The 23271-nt window shown below is 40.6% G+C and overlaps 1 protein-coding gene across 2 annotated transcripts in view; it reads left to right on the top strand.

Annotated features, from left to right (window-relative positions):
* NEK10 (NIMA related kinase 10) overlaps positions 1-23271 on the top strand; it is a 337168-nt gene that overhangs the window by 147342 nt on the left and 166555 nt on the right. For both annotated transcript variants that reach the window (XM_069730006.1, XM_069730007.1), the window contains exons 17-21: positions 378-480; positions 567-695; positions 11744-11881; positions 15608-15653; positions 20719-20840. In XM_069730006.1, coding sequence (XP_069586107.1) covers positions 378-480; positions 567-695; positions 11744-11881; positions 15608-15653; positions 20719-20840 — 538 coding nt within the window. The remainder of the gene's footprint in view (positions 1-377; positions 481-566; positions 696-11743; positions 11882-15607; positions 15654-20718; positions 20841-23271) is intronic.

Genomic DNA, 23271 nt, shown 5'->3' with positions numbered 1-23271 from the left:
AGTATCACAATAAGTATGATGCTGAGTCAAAAGTGGCAACTACACTTCTTGTTGTAAGTTATGCAAAAATAGCTAAATAGTCACATAAAAGAATATCTTAGTAAGTAAAAGAAACATATTATTATTTATTTATTTATATAGCATTAATTCCATGGTGCTGTACATTAGAACGGGGTTACATACAGAATTACAGATATCATTTACAGTAAACAAATTTACAATGACAGACTGGTACAGAGGGGAGAGGACATAATAACCAAATTTTGGATACTGCTTTATTTTCTCATTTACGAATACATAGCCAGGAATGTATGCATAGTTATGTGACAGTACGGTGCTTGGTTACTTTTATTGCATCTCATTTGCATTTGTTGTAGGTTTTTTCCACCTGATTTGTTTGAGATGTTCATTGATATTGGACATTATATTCGAGAGATCAGTGCCTATGAAGACCTTGTATCGAAATTAAATGCTTTGCCGGTAAGTGCTATACTATAAATCCTCTTTAACAACCAAATGTCGTCATTATCTCCGCAAATGTAAGTGGTGTTTTATGTGGTTTACAGGAAGATGAACTGAAGCAAGTCTCCGATAGTATTGAAGGCATCAATCAAAATAAGACGCCCACAAAATGTATAGGAAACTATGCAATTTTAGACCACCTTGGAAGCGGAGCATTTGGGAGTGTCTATAAGGTGATTTTTATAGAGTTTTTTAATCTACCAGTTGAGATATAATCCTTGTCTTTTAATAATCTTCTTACTCCTTTCTGAGAGCCATATAGATGCCATGATCAATAGATAATTATTTATGCCTATGTCCTTGTGAGCACAGACCTCTTTACTGCCGAATTCTATTTAACCTGCTTAAACAGTTTTCAAAGGGTTAAAATTTGTTAATATGATGCTCAGACTGGGAGGGAATATTCCATCTCTATTGCTCCCCTGCTGGCTTCTACTTCTTGCTGCTCTCATGATGTCCCAACCACACAGCATGTGACGTCTGTAATCTCCAACTGCAGCCAGTCATGGGCTGCAGGTGACTACTTACAATTAGAGATGTCCCTGTGAAAAGACTGGTAGGGAGCAAAGACTGGCAGGGACTGGTCAGCATCAGAACAGAAGCTCTGGGAGATGGGTAAGGGGCGTATTGCCTATTTTATCCCATTCTGTGCACTTTGAAAAATAATTTGCTCTCCAGACAACCCCTTTATGTACGCAGCTATTATCGCCCTTAAGGACGCAATGAGTTTTTTAGTATTTTAATTACTTTTAATGTTTCAAATCTTGTGCAGTATCTGTGTGAGAACTTGTTTTTTGGCGAGTTAGTTGTATTTTTTTCAGAACCATTTTGGGGTACATATAACGTACCGTATTAAAAATGATCTGTTAAATTGTCTGCTAAAAAAAAACAACAATTTCACAACTGTGTTTTAGATATGATTTTTTTAGTCTTCAAGGTGCAATTGGCGTTGTCCAGGATATAGGATAGGTAATCAATAGGTTATCCCATAGGATGGGTCATCAACATGAGATTGGTAGAGGTCTGACACTCAAAAGCTCCAGCAATCAGTTGATATCTGTTTAAGCAGCATCAATATATTGGCAATGTATGGAACCAAACCCCACACCCACACCCCCTTTCATTGTTTTTTGGCTGCTGCGAAGTACTGAAGTTTACCACTTGAATAGGAGGTAAAATGCAGCAGCATACAGAGGGCTGGAGTTCAGTTCTGTAAAACATGATTGGCACTGACATGGGGTAAGGGGTGTTGGACCCCCACTGATCTCATATTGATGATCTATCCCATAGACTGGAATATGTTAATCCCAGTAAACCAATTTAAAGCAAAACTCCCAAGTCATCCAAAATTGGTAACAAGGAAACATGCAGAACCTGACAATATAATCTATCTTTAAAAAAAAGAGCATTTTTCACATAAAAAATAATAATCTTTACTGAATATACATAAAAAAGACATTAACAATATGTATGGTATCCAGACTAGAGTAAAGATATGGCCAAAATGTATATAATGGTGACACATGCATGTAACAAATTTTCTATAGTTTATTTTCTACCTGGCTAATGAATCTGAGAATTAAACTTCTGATCAGATATAATTCAGTTAATTCCTCCTAGCATATAGTAGCAGCTTAGTGTATGTTAAAGTTCATGTGCAAAGCAAGAGTAAAAGGGTGGTAGTAGGTAAAGTAACCTCCAATATCAGGTGCTTTATGGCATCTGGACACATGACACCATACCTCTTTGGTGCTTGGCCTCTATAGCCCGTAGTGGAACAAGCTTTCTTGATGCTCATGCCTTTGATACCTTACATAGGCACCCATTCATTCACATGGTCAATGTGTAATACTACAACAGTTGCAGAGAAAATGTCTGAGTCGTCTCCCCCAAATCTGTGATTGCTGGAGGTCTCAAAAACTGGGTTTGACCGATACCTCCATCTTAAAGGGCTTATTAGTAATGAGACAACTGCTTAAAAGTTTTTATAACATTTTATCTTTATCATTTTACATAAGTCGATGTACTATATTGTTAAAATGACCTACAGTATGTTAGAATACTCTCCATTTCTTTAGCTTTTTTACACTTATTAATCTTTTCTAATAATACTTTTTGATGCAAGTGTGCAATGAGATAGCGTTTTTTAACTTTTATAATATTTTATCTTATATGCGTTATTAATAAAAATTTGTTAAATGGTTATTCACAAAAATAAAACAAGTTATCCACTATCCTGAGATCAGGACTTTAGAGCCCCCAGAATGAGTCTTCGCAGCCTATTTCCTGAATAGCTTGGAGATGCGAATGCGGTCTTCCGCTCCATGTATTTTCTATGGGACCAGTTTAGTGCTTTATGTCCATGTACACCTCATTCAAGACCAGGCTGCAGAGCCTCATTCTCTGGATTCTAAAGACCCGATCTTGGTATCAATGAGGGCCCCAAAAAACGCCACCAGCAAGGCAGTTACTGCCCTTGCTGTACGGGGCCTAGTGAGCAGAAGTAAAGAGGGGAGCCCTGGATCCTATCCGCCCCCCTTGTGCTTCTGCTCACTAGACCCAAGGTTATGATAATGTAACATGCGCCGACACGCCTCCATCGGCGGCTCACATTTCAGTGCAGGGAACCTTTCTTAGAGCTCCACGGAACAGCCGTCCATCTCTCCGCCTCTTCTGTGACATGCTGGTGAAGGGGCATACACAATGATGTCACTTTCTAGAAGAACACTAGAAGTGGAGCTGCGCCTGCAGGGGGTCATGAAAGATAAGTTTGAATACTTTTTTCTTATAAAATGAATTAAATCGGCTTAGAGGGAGCAATTGACAATGAATTAGGGGTGGGAGATAGCAAATTATCAATTCAGGGTGGGGGATGGGGACAGAAAATGATGACTTGAAGGGTGGGGTGGTGGGGAGAGCAAATAATGATGAATTGGGGAGGGGAACAGCAAATGATGACTTGAGGGGAGGTGAGGAGAGCAAATAACGATGAATTGAGGGCGGGGGAGAGCAAATTATGATGCATTGTGGGTGGGGGTACAGCAAATGATAATAAATTGAGGGTAAGGGAGAGCAAATGATGATGAATTGAGGGTTGGTGGGTGGGGAGAGAAAATAATGAATTAGGTGGTGGTGAGAGCAAATATTGATGAATTGAATATGGTGTACAGCAAATGATAATGAATTCAGGGTGGGGGGGAGAGGAACTGATGATTAATTGAGACTGGGGAATGGGGGAGATAAAATGATGATGAATTGGGGGTGGGAAAGAGAGAGGACATGACATAATGAATTAGGGTGGAGGGGGCATGTAAATGTAATGAATCAGGGGAGCGGGAGGTATAGAGTGGGGTTGTTGAGGATGAAGGAATGTGACTGGTAATGAATTTTGATAAAGAGTACAGGTTCTAAAGTGGTTGTATATAGTTAGTGGGGGCACAGTGGTGGATTACAATTTAAATTTGAAGTGGTGGGTTGCATAATAACTAATTAATGGTGGGTGCACGTCTGTATTCAGCTACGCAATGTAGAAGTTGGAGAAAAAGTGGGGAATGTGTTCTGGAAGCAGTACTGTAGATTACTATGTTATATTCTGGAGAGACAAGTCCTGGCTGGTACAAATGATAGCGGTCTGTGCTGGATGAAGAAGAAAAATGATGAAGGACTTCAACTAGAGATGTCATCGGTGAGTCAGTGTGTTACCTGTACACTGACACTATATACAGAGCTCCTATGTATAATGTAACTGGTGATCACTGTATTACCTGTTAACTGACATTATATACAGAGCTCTTGTGTATAATGTCAGCAGTGATCACTGTATTATCTTTACACTGATGTACAGAGCTCCTTTTACTATATCACTGGTGACCACTGTATTACCTGTGTATAATGTCACTGATGATCTTTGTATTACCTGTATACTGACACTACATACAGAGCTCCTGAGTATGATGTTACTGGTTATCCATGTATTACCTGTACACTATAAACAATAGGAAAGACAAATGGTTAGCACTCGACTTTTTGTAAAACGGTGCTAGTGAAAGGAACCAAAGGTCCTATAGGCATAAGTTCAGAAAAAAAGAACTGCACACGTACAAGAAAAATAATGCTTCAGGTGAGTATTTATTTGATGCTGATAGGAGAAGCGAAAATTTAATAAGACGTTTCGGCCAATTAATGGCCTTTATCATATAGTCGCCTTTTCAAATAAGCATCATGGGAAAGCCAGGTAAGTCAAGTCACCAGAAAGAAATATGTCATAGAGCACAGGAGTGTCCGCATCCTCCACTGCACCACTAATAACTCAAGCCCTTATTCCCTGGAGACCGGCTCCTCCTGAACCCATTGCTTACACTGGGCATTGACTCTACTGGGGCTTAACCCCTTTCTGCCATCGGACATACTATCCCGTCCATGTGACCTGGGACTTAATTCCCATGGATGGGAGGGATAGTACATCATAAGCTATCAGCCACGCTCACAGGGAAAGCGTGGCCGGGTGTCAGCTGATTTTCACAGCTGACATCCAGCACTATGTGCCAGGATTGGTCACAGACCGCTCCCGGCACTTTAACCCCCAGAACACTGCGATCAAACATGATTGCAGCGTTCTGGTGGCATAGGGAAGCATCGCGCAGGGAGGAGGCTCCTTGCGTTCTTCTCGGAGACCCTCAGAACGTGATGTGATCGCGTTGTTCCGAGCATCTCCTCCGTTCTCCTCCCTGCAGGCCCCGGATCCAAGATGACCGCTGGGGTCCTTCCGGGTCCTGCAGGGAGGTGGCTTGTCAGTGCCTTCTGAGAGCAGGCGCCAGCAAGCCTCCTTCACTGCCTGTCAGATCGCTGATCTGACACAGCTGTCTGCAAAGTGTCAGATCAGCAATCTGACACTGTATAGGGATGTCCCACCCTGGGACAATGTAAAAAAGTTATAAAAAAATTACACTGTGTAAAAATATAAAAAAAAAAAATCCTAAATAAAGAAAAATAAATATTGTTCCACAAATACATTTCTTTATGTGAATAATAAATAAAAAACAATAAAAGTACACATATTTAGTATCGCCGCATCTGTAAAGACCCGACCTATAAAACTAGTTAACCCCTTCAGTGAACACCAGAAAAAAAAAAATTAGGCAAAAAACAATGCTTTATCATCATACTGCCAAACAAAAAGTGGAATAACACGTGGTCAAAAAGACGGATATAAATAATCATGGTACCGCTGAAAACGTCATCTTGTCCCGCAAAAAACGAGCTGCCATACAGCATCATAAGCGAAAAAATAAAAAAGTTATAGCCCTCAAAATAAAGCAATGCAAAAATATTTTTTTATATAAAATAGTTTTTATTGTATAAAAGCACCAAAACATAAAAAAATGATAAAAATGAGGTATCGCTGTAATTGTACTAACCCGAATAATAAAACCGCTCTATTAAATTTACCACACGGTAAAAACGCCCCCCCAAAGGAAATTCATGAATTGCTGGTTTTTGTTCATTCTGCCTAACAAAAATCGGAATAAAAAGCGATCAAAAAATATCATGTGCCCAAAAATGGTACCAATAAAAACGTCAACTCGTTCCGCAAAAAACAAGACCTCACATGACTCTGTGGACCAAAATATGGAAAAATTATAGCTCTTAAAATGTGACGCAAAAACTATTTTTTGCAATAAAAAGCATCTTTTAGTGTGTAACAGCTGCCAAACATAAAAACCCGCTATAAATAGTAAATCAACCCCCCTTTATCACTGCTTTAGTTAGGGAAAAATAATAAAATTTAAAAAAGGATTTATTTCCATTTTCCCGTTAGGGTTAGGGTTGGGGCTAAAGTTAGGGTTATGTTTGGGGCTAAAGTTAGGGGTGGGGCTAAAGTTGGGGTTAGGGTTGGGGCTAGAGTTGGGGTTAGGGTTTGAATTACATTTATGGTTGGGTTAGGGGCATGTCAGGGTTAGAGGTGTGGGGTTATGGCTAGGGTTGGGATTAGGGTTAGGGGTGTGTTTGGGGTTGGGATTAGGGGTGTGTTCAGGTTAGGGGTGTGGTTATGGTTAGGGTTGGGGTTAGGGGTGTGTTGGGGTTAGGGTTGGAGTTAGAATTGGGGGGTTTCCACTGTTTAGGCACATCATGGGCTCTGCAAACGCAACATGATATCCTATCTCAATTTCATCCAATTCTGCGTTGAAAAAGTAAAACGATGCTCCTTCCCCACATGTGGGGTATCAGCGTACTCAGGACAAATTGGGCAACAACTTTTGAGGTCCAATTTCTTTTTCTACCCTTGGGAAAATACAAAACTGGGGGCTAGAAATTAATTTTTGTGGAAAAAAAAAGATTTTTTATTTTCACGGCTCTGTGTTATAAACTGTAGTGAAACACTTGGGGGTTCAAAGTTCTCACAACACATCTAGATAAGTTCCCTGGGGGGTCTAGTTTCCTATATGGGGTCACTTGGGGGTTTCTACTGTTTAGGTACATCAGGGGCTCTGCAAACTCAACGTGACGCCCGCAGACCATTCCATCTAAGTCTGCATTCCAAAAAGGCGCTCCTTCCGACCTCTGCCATGCGCCCAAACGGTGTTCCCCCCACATATGGGGTATCATCATACTCAGGAAAAATTGGACAACAACTTTTGGGGTCCAATTTCTCCTGTTACCTTTGGCAAAATAAAGATTTGGGGGCTAAAAAATATTTTCTTATTTTCACGGCTCTGCTTTATAAAATGGGGGTTCAAAGTTCTCACAACACATCTAGATAAGATCCTTAGGGGGTCTACTTTCCAAAATGATGTCACTTGTGGGGGTTTCCACTGTTTATACACATCAGGGGCTCTCCAAACACGACATGGCGTCTTATGTCAATTCCAGTCAATTTTGCATTGAAAAGTTAAACAGCACTCCTTCCCTTCCGAACTCTGCCATGTGCCCAAACGATGGTTTACCCCCACATATGGGATATAGGCGTACTCAGGACAAATTGTACAACAACTTTTGTTGTCCAATTTCTCCTCTTACGCTTGGCAAAATAAAAAATTGGGGGCGAAAAGATCATTTTTGTGAAAAAATATGATTTTTTTATTTTTACTGCTTTACATTATAAACTTCTGTGAAGCACTTGGTGAGTCAAAGTGCTCACCACCCATCTAGATATGTTCCATAGGGGGTTTACTTTCCAAAATGGTGTCATTTGTGGGTGGTTTCCACTGTTTAGGCACATTTGGGGCTATCCAAACATGACATAGCGTCCTATCTCAGTTCCATCCACTTTTGCATTGGAAAGTCAAACGGCACTCCTTCACTTCTGACCTCTGCCAAGCACCCAAACAGTGGTTCTTCCCCACAGATGGGGTATCTGCATACTCAGGACATATCGTACAACAACTTTTGGGGTCCAATTTCTCCTGTTACCCTTGGTAACATAAAACAAATTGGATCTGAAGTAAATTTTTTGTGAAAAAAAGTTAAATGTTACATTTTTTTTAAACATTCAAAAAATTCCTGTGAAGCACTTGAAGGGTTAGTAGACTTCCTGAATGTGGTTTTGAGCACCTTGAGGGGTACAGTTTTTAGAATGGTGTCACACTTGGGTATTTTCTATCATATAGACCCCTCAAAGTGACTTCAAATGTGATGTGGTCCTTAAAAAAATGGTGTTGTAAAAATGAGAAATTGCTGGTCAACTTTTAACCCTTATAACTCCCTAACAAAAAAATGTTGGTACCAAAATTGTGCTAATGTAAAGTAGACATGTGGGAAATGTTACTTATTAAGTATTTTGTGGGACATATCTCTGTGTTTTATGGGCATAAAAATTCAAAGTTGGAAAATTGCAAAATGTTCTAAATTTTTTGCCAAATTTCCATTGTTTACACAAATAAATGCAAGTAATGTTGACAAAATTTTACCAATAACATGAAGTACAATGTTTCTCGAGAAAAGCAATGTCAGAATCACCGGCATCCATGCAAGCGTTCCAGAGTTATAACCTCATAAAGAGACAGTGGTCAGAATTGTAAAAATTGGCCCGGTCATTAATATGCAAACCAACCTTGGGGGTTAAGGGGTTAATATGTTCTATGATATATTTCTTTGCGGTGACACGACTTACCTGGTTTTTCCATGATGCTTATTTGAAAAGGTGACTATATATTAAAGGCCATTAATTGGCCGAAACGTCTTACTAAATTGTCGTTTCTTCTATCAGCATCAAATAAATACTCACCTGAAGCACTATAAACAATATACAGGGCTCCTTTGTATAATGTCAACTGTGATTACTGTATTAACTGTACACTATATACTATATACAGAGCTCCTGTGTATAATGTCATAGTGATCCTTGTATTACCTGTAGACTAAACACTACATACAGAGATCCTGTGTATAATGGCACTTATGGTGATATTAGTATTGTGTTTTTTTTTATTGATCAGTATTGTAGTATTCGGTCACTGTGTGGTAGTAATATGTGGTCTGGGGTAAGAAGGATCACATATCATAGATTAAATCTACTATATAAAGCTGAATGTGTGTGTGTGTGTGTGTGTGTGTGTGTATGTCCGGGATTGGCATCTGCACCGTCGCAGCTACAGCCACAAAATTTTGCACAGTCACACGTCTGGACCCCGAGAGCGTCATAGGCTACGTTGTAAGGTGAAATTTTAACCCCGCGCGTTCCAATTCACCAAAAAATTTTGCCCCTATCTACATAATGGGGAAAAAAGTGAAAGGAAAAGTGTTGGAAGCGTCGCAGCTACAGACACAAAATTTTGCACAGTCACACGTCTGGACCCTGAGAGCGTCATAGGCTATGTTGTGAGGTGAAATTTTAACTCCGCGCTTTCCAATTCACCAAACTATTTTTCCCCTATCTACATAATGGAGAAAAGTGAAAGGAAAAGTGTTGGAGGCAAATTGACAGCTGCCAGATGTGAACAAGTGGGACTTAAAGAGTGAGAGCGATGGCGCCAAAGAGTATATACCGTACAGTTGCTAAGGTAGGACCCCGACATGGGATACTCACCACACGGGGATATGAACACACACACAAAATGCGCCACACACTACCACGTGCTTGAACACATATACCACCCTCAGCACACATTTCACCACACATACACCAACCTCGCCACATAAAAGTCGAAACACAAAAGTCGCCGCTCAAAACTCACCACGCGCAAAACTCGCCACATGCAAAAAATAGGCTCACGCAAAACTCGCCACAAGTGCAAAACTCACCTCATGGAAAACTCGCCACACGCAAAACTTGCACATGCGGAAAAATTGCCATATGCACAAAATTTGCAACACATGCAAAAGTTGCCTCACACAAAACTTGCACATACTCAAAAGGCACCAGACATAAAACTCACCACGCGCAAAACTCGCCATGCGCAAAACTTGCTGCACACAACTTGCTACACTAACCTGTCACATGCAACTCGACACACAAAAAGTTGCTACACGCATGTTGCCACACAAAACTCATCTCACAAAAGTCGCTACATGCATGTCGCCACACACAACTCAACACACACAACTTGACAAACGAAACTCGCCCTAAAACACACACAAGTCTGGTATTAGCCTTCAAAAATAAAATTCTGATTAATAAGCAGACAAACAACAAGAGCAACAAATGTACCATATAGGAAATACGGCAGCTGTCAGTCACATGACCTGTCTATTATGTGTATGTGTGAGCTAATATATACTGCCAGGGGGAGGGCTTCCTGTTGGCTAGGGATTTATCAGGCTTCCAATTTATCTTACAAATACTGAGGTAAAAATACTGAGCAAATAACGTGTTAACGAGGTCTAATACAGGAGATCACACAGGTATATACTATATACAGGGGAGATGACACACAGATATATACTATATACAGGAGAGATGACACACAGGTATATACTATATAAAGGAGGAGATGACATACAGGTATACAGGATATGACATACAGGTGTATACTATATATAAGGGAGATGACAAACATGTATATACTGAGGTGAAAATGAGAGGTGTGAGTGCAAAATGAGAGGAGTGAGGGAAAATAGTGTAGTGATCGGAAAATGACAGATGTGAGGTCGAAATGACAAGTGTTAGGCGGGAATGAGAGGAGTGAGGGAGAAAATGAGAGGTGTGAGGGAGAAAATGAGAGATGTGAGGGGGAAAATTAAAGATGTGATTGGGAAAATGAGAGGCGTAATGGGAAAATAAGAGAAGTGACGTGCTATAACTAACCACAGATATTTACTATGCCCAGGCAACGCCGGGCTCTTCAGCTAGTCTAACTTAAAATTCAAGATTAAAATATGGGTATCTAATACTTCACGATGACATATACAGACATTAAATTGATAAAGTGAACCAGTCCTCAATTAAAAAATGGTTGGATCTTACCATTAGAAGTTTCCCATGAGCAAAAACATCATGCAGGAGGGAGAAAAGGTAAATTAAGTTAGACAGGTAAAACTACATTCCCCATCATGCCCAATGCAATATCTTCCTTGCTGTCAAGGACAGCGCCCAAGTGTGACCTATCCTTCTTAAAAATGTCCTTGTACAAACCATCCCTACGTGTTTCATCACCCTGTTGTGGGGGATTCCTGAGGGGAGAAGAACATATATAAGGAGATAAACTATTAAGGGTCCTGGGTAATAGGAGTCCTCGTAAAGTTTAAAAAAGGACACTTAGGGGGTGCTGTAATAATATCAGAGCCACTTTATATGGCAGAATGCTGACAAAGTGCAGGATGAAACGCATACTAAAAGCGTCTACCTTGTCGTGATGAAAAAATCTTTTGTCCAAAACAAAAACTAATGGCTATGTATGTAATATGGTGTTCGATGGGAACTGTTAATGTGTTATTGATGAGAACATGATGCAGAAGTGGAGTTTTTCCTAGAGTGGGTGGTGGGATTGTGGAAGGTTCAAGGGGGTTGTGGTGGAGGTGCAACTGGTGTGAAGCCTTGGAGGAGTTTCAAGGGGGCTCGAACATTTTGCCAGTTTGGGGCCCTGAAATTCCTGGTGACAGCCATGTCCCCAGCAGTCATAACTTTAGTGATCAGTAAGTTTTCCCCTATCCTGTGTAAAATAACTTGTTTGTTTTTTTTTTATTATAATCCTTTTATACAATTAACGTTTTTTAGAGTTCATTTCCTGTTCTTTAGCCTTTTTAGTCTTGATACATTCATTTTGTATAATAATATTTTATACAGGTCAGGAAACGCAGCGGACAGAATCTCTTCGCAATGAAAGAAATTAATTTACACAACCCAGCATTTGGTAAAGACAAGAGAGACCGAGAGAACAACGCTGAGAACATAGTGTCTGAGCTGACAATAATCAGAGAGCAGGTACATATGAGTGTACGTGTATGCTGTATTGTTCACTTTCTATAACTGTCCTTGAGGAACAGATAGAGGGAGTAAATGCTCTATTATAGCAACACGTTGTCTCAGATCAAGGGGTGGAGCAAAACTAATGTAGACAAAATTAACCTTTGTCATAAATAATGTTGCAGGCTACATTTATGCCAGACACAAATCCTATTGCATTAAAATTGAAACCAAACTTTTTTAGTGATAACAGATTTAAAAGTCAAATCAGACAATACAAAACAAAGGCAGCAGGTGGGCAACGATAAAAATCAATTCTTCTATTTTATATCCTTATAATACCACCCAAAGAAAAAAACTGCACTAAAGTCTCATAAACGGAATAGTTTACTAAAGAGAACACAAATTAATATTAATAAAAACCAATAGTTAAAATACAGAGTACCCCAATGGAGGACGACAAAATGCAATGTATAGTACAACTAATAAAAAAAGGTTATTTATATAAAATATGTTAATTATATAATGTGTATCCCAATGCCTACAGAGTATGTCCCTGTGGACAATGCAGAAAACTACATACAGTATGTATTACAGGCAACACTTACATCATGGGATGAAGTTAAGAGATAGTTGCTGTGTGGCCCAGGTGCCCCAACACGCGTTTCACCCATTTTTCGTCGGGGGGCATGATATACAATAAAGAGAGAAGATCCAATTGCAATCCTCACATTGTTACTGTCATTTGTTTGCATTTCAGTAAGTGTTTTCCCTGCACAATCACTTAGTCTTGCAGGGAAACAGTTGTTTCACCTGAAACAGCTGTTGTGATTGTGCAGGGGGTCCTCAGCGGTACAGGGCTTACACCCACAGCATGACAGTGAACATAGCCAAAAGAAAGTTTTTAGGTAAACACCTTCTTAATCCTACTATCTTAGAAGGAATCTGTGAGAGGAGGGCTACAACCGCAAATGTGTTTGTGATGAGAAAACGTTCAGCTCTGCTATACTGTGGTAGTTATAATCACACACATCTCTGCCGTGACACCAGAACAGACTTTCAGTCATTGCATGTCTCACACATGGGAGATCTGTGTCCATTCCAGAGATCTTAACAGCTCATTTACATATTAAGGAAAATTAGGATTTCTATGGAATAAGACATTGGATCGTAGATATTATGGTATCATCTTATTCAACTTCTGGTGACCTGCATGCCCATATACATGGCTTAGGAGGGTTGATCCTACTGCCTGATCCCCTAAAAACCCTGTGTTGCTTGCTGATGACTTTTATCCATCTGGATATTAGTGAGCATGAAGCTGGTACTAGGTAGGAGTATACATACCATTTTCCCGTGATGGAGACATGGTCAAAGATGCAAAGCTCCAATTAACAGTAAGTACTCAACTAACCATTAATTTCAAATGGTCTATTACACTGGTCAACACAATTTTTCTGGCAAAAGGTTTTAAAACATTTTAAGTCAATTTTGGCTTCTGATTACGAATATGAACTCTGTTTTTGGCTATCACATCAGGATTTCAAGATATTTTCAATTTTTGATGAAAATTACTCCTAATGTTTTATGATAAAAACACATGATTTTTGGTACTACATTTTGTATATTTTTAATCAAGAAATAACAAAGATTATAAAGTCTATGTACAGCAAATCAAATATACTTACAGAATTAAACTACAAAATATAAAAACACACATATATATATATATATATATATATATATATATATATATATGGCACAGAAATGAATGGCAAATGGCAGTTATTTGAACTTCCTTTCTTGGCTGATCTGTGATGTGCGGCTTCTGGGTTGTCTCTCATCAAGCTCCAGCAATAGTCAGCCATCATATGTGAGTCCCACCGGCCTTGATACCGTTCTTCCATTGTTTTAATGTCCTGATGAAAACGCTCCCCTTGTTCCTCGCTCACATTCCCAAGGTTCTCTGGAAAAAAGTCCAAATGGCTGTGTAAATAGTGAATCTTGATACTCATTCTACATCCAAGATTTCGCAGACTCATTAGTAGCTCTTCCACAATCTCTTCATAGTTGTCTGCTTTCTTATTCCCTAGAAAATTCTGCACCACATTACAAAATGCATTTCCAAGCTCTTTCTTCTGTCTCATTCATTGATGTGATAAAATTTGGGTCTCTCATAAGTGTTCTTATTTGAGGTCCATCAAATATTCCAGCCTTTTTCTTCTCTTCACTAAGACCAGGAAAAGTCGAACATATATAGTTAAAGCATTCTCCACTGTGATTGAGAGCTTTGACGAACTGCTTCATCAATCCAAGTTTTATGTGTAAGGGAGGAAAGACAATGTCCTTCCTATCCACTAGAGGATCATGGATGACATTCTTATCGCCAGATGCCAAACCCTGTCGCTGAGGCCATTCAGTTTTCACCCAATGCTCTGCTGTAGCTCTACTGTCCCAGTAGTACAGAAAACAAGGGTGTTATCATAACAAATGGGAATTATGCATGTTCAAAGAAAACAAAGATATTCTCACATTTATTGGGAGACTAAATGAAAACTAAATTTACCTTAGTGAACCGTATAAACCGGCACTTTTCATACACTACTTATATTTATCATGGAATTCATGAAAATAGGCTATATACCTAAAGCGCAAAAATGTGATGTGATAGAAAAATTATAAGATCAGATTTGAATTCAGCACCCTCAAATTAGTCTAAAACTGTTCTTAAAGTCCATGCCAGAATTTTTTTTTTTTTGTAGACCAGTGTAATATGACATACTGTATATTATAAAATTGGGGAGAATTAAATGACCACATGGTTTTTGACTATTTTATGGTCATGCTTCTAACTGCAGTATGGATATTGCAGTTTTCCTAAAATGTTGTATCCTATTTCTAGTAAGGCCAAATTCTTATGTGTGTAAAAAATGGACAGTATTCTTTTTCCACTGTGCCGGATCTATTTTTGGTTTGTGTGTCAGTTTTTACAATCCCCATGTTATCCGTTTATTTTGTGTGAAAAAAAAATTGAAAGATTCTTCTATTTGTCAAAAATGGGTAACACTCGGATGTCACACATTGGGCAAATGAATGCTACAGTTTTTTTTTCAGGGGCTATTCCACTTGAATGCGTAACATTGGTCAACAATATGGATCTTTTTTTGGCAATTGCTTTGCAAAAGAAGGAGATATACTGTAACAGTTGTGTGACAAATCCATGGAATAAACAGATGATATGTGTACAACAAAACCTTAAGACTATGTTCCCATGATCAGGAAATAGCAGCGCTTTGGATACAGCATATTTTTGCTGCGTCCAAAACGCTGAGTCCAATCACACAGATAAATCCACATGTGTTCATTGAACAATGCATCCAATATATTCTATTGTGAAAATTTCTGTCTCTGCAGCAGAAACAGTGGGTATGCGATTTCTTTAATTCCCATCCACTGTGCTTATATCATAGAACGTAATGTTTTGGACAAAGCGCAGGTGAGCTTCGTCCAAAATGCTGCTATTCTGGATCGTGGGCACATACCCTAACAGACGTGCAATAGAGATAGAATCACAAACTTCACCAATCTGATCCTCTCACATCTGAAGATTATTTTCACTTAAATGGCAATTTTGGTTTAGTTTGTCATTATAGATATTTCCAGCTTTCTTGGTATTTTCTTGACTGTCACATGGTTGTGATTTCTGACGTGCTAACAATAGCATCATCATATTTTGTCTTACAGCTTTGTCATCCAAACATTGTTCGCTATTATAGAACTTTCCTAGAAAGTAAGTAACTTGTCTCAAGATTTTGTTATTTTATTCCTTAGATGTGCTGTTTTTTTCTTCTATATTATGTGTCTCAAGGACAATATCTGTTGGTTATGTGGGTGGCAATTAATTTAAACTAAGTGATTTTCTGTCAAATAAATATAATGGCAGTAGTGGAACCACTGTGCCGTGGTCCGTGGAGAGCCTGGGTGGGCGTGACTAAGTGAGCACCTGTCTGTTCACTAGAGCCCCTGATGGTGGGGTTAGACTTTATTGCTGATGGACACCAGGTGCTACTCCGGGACAGACCTTGGACACAAGGAACAGGTAGCCGCAACAGCCCAGTATAAGAGTACTACTGAAATACAGACTAGCACGGCAAGTTCAGGCAGGTTCAGGCTGATATACAGACTGGCATGGCAGGTCTGGCTGATATACAGATTGGCATAGCAGGTGCAGGCAGGTCCGGCTGATATACAGACTGGCATGGCAGGTGCAGGCAGGTCCAGCTGATATACAGACTGGCATGGCAGGTCCGGCTGATATACAGATTGGCATAGCAGGTGCAGGCAGGTCCGGCTGATATACAGATTGGCATAGCAGGTACAGGCAGGTCCGGCTGATTTACGGATTGGCATAACAGGTGCAGGCAGGTCCGGCTGATATACAGATTGGCATAGCAGGCAGAGGCAGGTCCGGCTGATATACAGATTGGCATAACAGGTGCAGGCAGGTATGTCTGATATACAGATTGGTATAGCAGGTGGAGGCAGGTCCGGCTGATATACAGATTGGCATAACAGGTGCAGGCAGGTCTGGCTGATATACAGATTGGTATAGCAGGTGCAGGCAGGTCCGGCTGATATACAGACTGGCATGGCAGGTGCAGGCAGGTCCAGCTGATATACAGACTGGCATGGCAGGTCCGGCTGATATACAGATTGGCATAGCAGGTGCAGGCAGGTCCGGCTGATATACAGATTGGCATAGCAGGTACAGGCAGGTCCAGCTGATTTACGGATTGGCATAACAGGTGCAGGCAGGTCCGGCTGATATACAGATTGGCATAGCAGGCAGAGGCAGGTCCGGCTGATATACAGATTGGCATAACAGGTGCAGGCAGGTATGTCTGATATACAGATTGGTATAGCAGGTGGAGGCAGGTCCGGCTGATATACAGATTGGCATAACAGGTGCAGGCAGGTCTGTCTGATATACAGATTGGCATAGCAGGTACAGGCAGGTCCGGCTGATTTACGGATTGGCATAACAGGTGCAGGCAGGTCTGTCTGATATACAGATTGGCATAGCAGGTACAGGCAGGTCCGGCTGATTTACGGATTGGCATAACAGGTGCAGGCAGGGATGTCTGATATACAGATTGGCATAGCAGGTGGAGGCAGGTCCGGCTGATATATAGATTGGCATAACAGGTGCAGGCAGGTCTGTCTGATATACAGATTGGCATAGCAGGTGCAGGCAGGTCTGTCTGATATACAGATTGGCATAGCAGGTGCAGGCAGGTCTGTCTGATATACAGATTGGCATAGCAGGTACAGGCAGGTCCGGCTGATTTACGGATTGGCATAACAGGTGCAGGCAGGTCCGGCTGATATACAGATTGGCATAGCAGGCAGAGGCAGGTCCGGCTGATATACAGATTGGCATAACAGGTGCAGGCAGGTCTGTCTGATATACAGATTGGCATGGCAGGTGCAGGCAGGTCCGGGTGATTTACGGATTGGCATAGCAGGTGCAGGCAGGTCTGGCTGATATACCGATTGGCATAGCAGGTGCAGGCAGGTCCGGCTGATATACAGATTGGCATAACAGGTGCAGGCAGGTCTGTCTGATATACAGATTGGTATAGCAGGTGCAGGCAGGTCTGGCTGATATACGGATTGGCATGGCAGGTGCAGGCAGGTCTGGCTGATATACAGATTAGTATGGCAGGTGCAGGCAGGTGTCCCGCTGATATACAGATTGGCATAGCAGGTGCAGGCAGGTCCGGCCGATACACGGATTGGCATAGCAGGTGCAGGCAGGTCTGGCTCATATACAGATTGGTATAGCAGGTGCAGGCAGGTCCGGCTGATATACGGATTGGCATGGCAGGTGCAGGCAGGTCTGTCTGATATACAGATTGGCATAGCAGGTGCAGGCAGGTCCGGCTGATATACAGATTGGCATAACAGGTGCAGGCAGGTCTGTCTGATATACAGATTGGTATAGCAGGTGCAGGCAGGTCTGGCTGATATACGGATTGGCATGGCAGGTGCAGGCAGGTCTGGCTGATATACAGATTAGTATGGCAGGTGCAGGCAGGTGTCCAGCTGATATACAGATTGGCATAGCAGGTGCAGGCAGGTCCGGCCGATACACGGATTGGCATAGCAGGTGCAGGCAGGTCTGGCTCATATACAGATTGGTATAGCAGGTGCAGGCAGGTCCGGCTGATATACGGATTGGCATGGCAGGTGCAGGCAGGTCTGGCTGATATACAGATTAGTATGGCAGGTGATGGCAGGTGTCCAGCTGATATACAGACTGGCATAGCAGGTGCAGGCAGGTCCGGCTGATACACGGATTGGCATAGCAGGTGCAGGCAGGTCTGGCTGATATACAGACTGGCATGACATGTGTAGGCGGCTCCGGCTGAAATACAGTCTAACAAGACAGGTGCTAGCAAGGAGGTTAGGGACGGATGGAGAGAAATTAGCAGGACTAGTGGACAGGGACCTGATATCTAGCAAGTGTCCATTGGCTGCAGACACTTTAAGACAGTGCGTGCGACCCGTTTAAGAAGGAGGGAGCATGCGTGCACTAAGCACAGTTCCTGAAGATCTGCACGTATTGCGTGGACCCAGGGCAGTAGCCGGAGAGGAAGGAGGAAGTGCAGGACCGGAGTCACGGTGGGGAGAGGGGCAGTGTGCAGGGATGCCGGTGCTGCAAATAATCACTTAAAACTAAAAAAACTTGAACATACAGATTTCATTATTGTGTCCCCAACCATTGTCTCATGAGCTGCATGGAAGCCTTTAGACCATTTTTGTGCTTTAACTCCAGGGATAGCCTTCTTGATTAAAATCATTTCACTGAAATTTATCTCAAAGGGCACTTGACTCAATTAGTATTGAACTAGGCTTAGTACCAGCACAATATTATTGCTACATTGAATTGATTGGTTGGTTTCAATGCAGTTACTAGTGAAAAGTTGGAATAAAGCTGATATTTTCCTTTTTATGTAATAATACACAAAACTAAAAAATTAACGAGAAAACGATTGCTTTCCAAATACAAAGTTATTATTATTATTATTTATATAGCACCATTAATTCCATGGTGCTGTACATGAGAAAAGGGTTATAGATATCATTTACAGTAAACAAATTTACAGTGACAGACTGGTACAGAGGGGAGAGGACCCTGTCCTTGCGGACTTACATTCTACAGAACTTGGAACTTAATAAGCACTATTATTATTTTATTATTATTATTATACATTTTTTATAGCGCCATTTATTCCATGGCGCTTTACATATGAAAGCACTAGCATGCGGTTCCCGGGCTGGAACTGCCTCAGTATCGCTGTTTGGTCATAGACCCTTGCCTGTGCCTGGAGAAGATTCTCCTTCATGATAGTCATTACTTTCGCCATTTTCTCCTGCATCCTGACAACCAGCACAGCAAAGTCCTGCAGTTAATAGTTAATAGGAACCTTACATCAGGTTCTTGTTATATAATCTGAGAGCAGCATGAAGTATAGACAGAGACTTTGTTTTCTGCTATGTGTCAAATACTGGGCTGCATGCTGTCATTTTGATAAAAATTGCAGTTTTCTCTGCTGTACTTACTGGGTTGTTTTGTTGTAGTTTAAACAAAATCAGTGCTGGATAGAACATATCTGGTGTTATGATCTGGTGGCCTTGGAGCAGCATGATACGTACTCTGGAGAAGGTGGTCCCTGTACTGACCGCAAACCCTGAACCTAGCAGCGCAACTAAAAGTAGCCGTGGGGGGTACCTAACACTCCCTAGACCCCTCGGCACAGCCTAAGATCTAACTACCTCTAAAGACAGAAACAGGAAACCTATCTTGCCTCAGAGAAAATCCCCAAAGGATAGATAACCCCCCACAAATATTGACTGTGAGAGGAGAGGGAAAAAACATACGCAGATATGAAATCAGATTTTAGCATAGGAGGCCATACTAGCTAAAAAGAAAGAATAGAACAGAGTACTATGCGGTCAGTATAAAAACACTAGAAAATATCCACCGCAGAAAATACGGATCACCACATCTGACTAAAGTCATGGGAGGTATATCTGCATCTCCAGAGAAATAGCTAGGCTGCAAAAAATACTTCACAGACCAATCTGGACAAGACAAAAACATGAAAATGCACAGAACTATAAGGTCCACTGCAGGTGGACAGCAAAAACAATGCCAGGACTTATCTTTGTAGAAAAACACTGCAAACTGGAGAGACCAGCAGGGAAGTGAATCCTTCAAGAACAATGGAAAACTGGCACTGACTAAAGGATCCTGCAAAGCTATATACCCCAGTCAGTCCTGCAATTAGTAGATACACATGTCCACTCCTGCAATCCAGGCACAACTGCATTACCCTCTACAACCACCGGAGGGTGCCCAAAAGCTGAATTCACAACAGTCTGGTACCATGAAGTCTTCCTATGCTGTGTAACCCCACCCACTCCACTGAATGGCTTATTGTGTACAATGTACTTTGGAAGAAAATTGACAATCAGTGGTGGGGGCGGGATTACACAGAGCAGGGGGACTAGGAGGCACAAGCCAACTGGTCCTCTATTGATAATCTACTGCTATCAAAACAGTAAGTGGCTGAAATCAGGGTCTGTTTCTGTACATTGTACTGCTGTCAGTTTAAATAGCAAAAGCCTGCTATCGGATTCCCTAAGTGGTGAACATACAGTAAGAGCATTTGATTGTGGATAGATCATGTAAGCAATAAAATTAAATCTTATAAAAGGCTGATCTACCATCAACTAAGGGTAAATGTTGTAGTATTAATAGATAATTTATTCCATTGTGTGTGTTTCAGATGACAAACTTTACATTGTTATGGAGCTCATAGAAGGGGCACCACTGGGCGAGCATTTAAAGTCTCTAAAGGAGAAAAAGCAACAGTTTACAGAAGAACGCCTTTGGCACATTTTTGTACAGGTAAATATAAATATCTTATAGTGCAGTAATATATACTGTATGTAGTTTATTTGAGTAGCACACAAATGGATAAATTGTGCACCTGTTCAGCATGCATAGTATTCAACGTTTCCTTGTCTGCCTTGTGAACATGTCTGACATTATAGCTGATACCAACAGTCACAAAACTGATCTTATGAACGATATGATCAGCTTTGTCTTCATAGATAGGAGATCCAAATATATGTCTATGAGCTCTTAAAATCACTGACTGAAACCTTATGTGATGCTCACAAATGTGTAGGAGAATTAGGATCCCAAAACAAATGGTGACTTGTAGTCGTTTAATTGTGGCTGAGGCTGGGAATTAGATATCATTGGGATGTTATAGGGCTTGTGAATTCCTTTTTAGGTGTCCTTTTTTTACTAATAGCTGATTTTACTAGGAGGGACAAAGTGAAGTTAGAAAACTGCTACCCGCCGATCACGAGTAGTTATCTGGGCTGTACTGAAGTGGTGATTAGTCAAGGTCTCCTCGCAGTCTCCCACTCTACAGTGATGTCTCACTGAGCGTGTGATGTCAGCCCTAACAATGATAAGTAAAAAGTCACAGCAAGGGAGCCGTCAGAAGGCCGTATAAAACGAACGACGATCACATCGCCATGCATTGACTGGCCGGTGGCTCTCATGACCCGAGCCTGACAGCTGCATAGAAATACATGCGGTCACGCACGGGTCAGGACTCCTTGTTTTTCTATACGCTGAAGATAGTTCTTATATTTGGAGTCCTAATGCAGAATAAATTTAGACCCAAAGAAAAACAAGGTGTCCTGGAAGTGATAATATGGCCCCAACAATGCCGTAATTTCGACATTATCTAGACTGTATGGGATTACATGAAGAATAGAAGATTTGCGCAAGCTTAAATCAACAAAGACCTGTGAAGCAAGTGTATCTGGAAGAGTCAATGGTTTGATGCTTCTTTGAAGGCTAAGGGCGGTCATACCAAATATTGATTTAATTTAGATTTCTCTTTCTCTCACTCACTTTACTTTGCAGAATGGTTTCCATATCTGCCTAAAACTTTTGTACAGTACTTTATATACATAATTGGTATCGCCACATCCATAATGAAGTGAGTGTCATTTATCCCACATAGTGAACCCTATAAAAAAAAGAAAAAATCTGTGCCAAAATTTCTGGTTTAGGTTACTGGCCTTCCCACCAAAAAATGGAATGTGAAGTGATCAAAAGATAAACATACCTCATAATGATAGAGCTCGCCCTATAAAAACAAGCCCTCACCCAACTCCAAAAGAAAACTTATGCCTGCTAAGATATGACGACACAAAAAAACCCAAATGATTTTTTGGAAAAAAAACTTGTAGCTAAGTAGTAAAATCACCCTAAAACTAGAACAATTTGATATTGTACAAAGTGTATCAACCAAGTTAGCATATCACTTAGGCTGTGTGCACACGTTGCATTTTTTTTCTCCGCATTTATTGCTAAAAAAATGCTATAAAAACGCATAAAAACGCATAAATTATGCATCCCATCATTTAGACTGCATTCCGCAATTTTTGTTTTTATGATGCTTTTTTCCGCAAAAAAAAACGCATCACCGTAAAAGACACAGCATGTTCGTTAATTTTGCTGATTTTTCATGCTATTTAATGCATTGGGAAGCTCCGGAAAAAAACGCGTCACAAACGCGCAAAAAGCGCGTCAAAACCGCAAAAGAAAAAAAACACATGCGGATTTCTAGCAGAAAATGTCCGGTTTTGCTCAGGAAATTTCTGCAAGAAATCCTGAGCGTGTGCACATAGCCTTACACTGTGCAGGACTCCATGTAAAAAATAAAATAAAAAATGCCTGAATTGCTGTTTGTAGTCCACATATCCTTCAGTCAAAAAAATTGATCAAAAATGTGTATGTAGGCCAAAATAATATCCATGAGAACGTAAAAAAAAAGTCCCCAACTAGCCTGTGTGACGGAAAAATGAAAAAGTTATGGCTGTAAGAATATTCTTATACAAAAACTTTGTATTACAGAAAAGTATTTTTGTGCAGTAAAAGCAGTAAAACAAATAAGAAATATTTATATATTAGTTATAGTGACCCGCTGAATAAACTTAACATGCAAATTATTCCAAAATTAACAGCAAAACATAAGAAATAATGACAGAATTGCCATTTTTTTCCCATTCTGCACGCTTTAAAAAATGTTTTTATGCCACACATCTTAGGGACTGTATCCAAATTACAACTTGGCCGAGTTATAGGCTTTTATGATCAGATAGGTCAACTATACTTAGGTTTGATCAGCTTTATAAAAGTTGTACAGGTGTATAAAAGCACAGCATGCTACACTTTCTGCATTTCTTATAAAAGTATACCCTTCATAAAGATGGTCCAACGTAATCCTAGTTGTACTAGGTCTGATCATAAA

This window comes from Ranitomeya imitator, chromosome 6, assembly GCF_032444005.1.
Source record: "Ranitomeya imitator isolate aRanImi1 chromosome 6, aRanImi1.pri, whole genome shotgun sequence".
In the NCBI taxonomy this organism is placed as follows: domain Eukaryota; kingdom Metazoa; phylum Chordata; class Amphibia; order Anura; family Dendrobatidae; genus Ranitomeya; species Ranitomeya imitator.
Note: the sequence above shows the minus strand (reverse complement) of the source record. Positions and strands in the feature narration are given on the sequence as shown.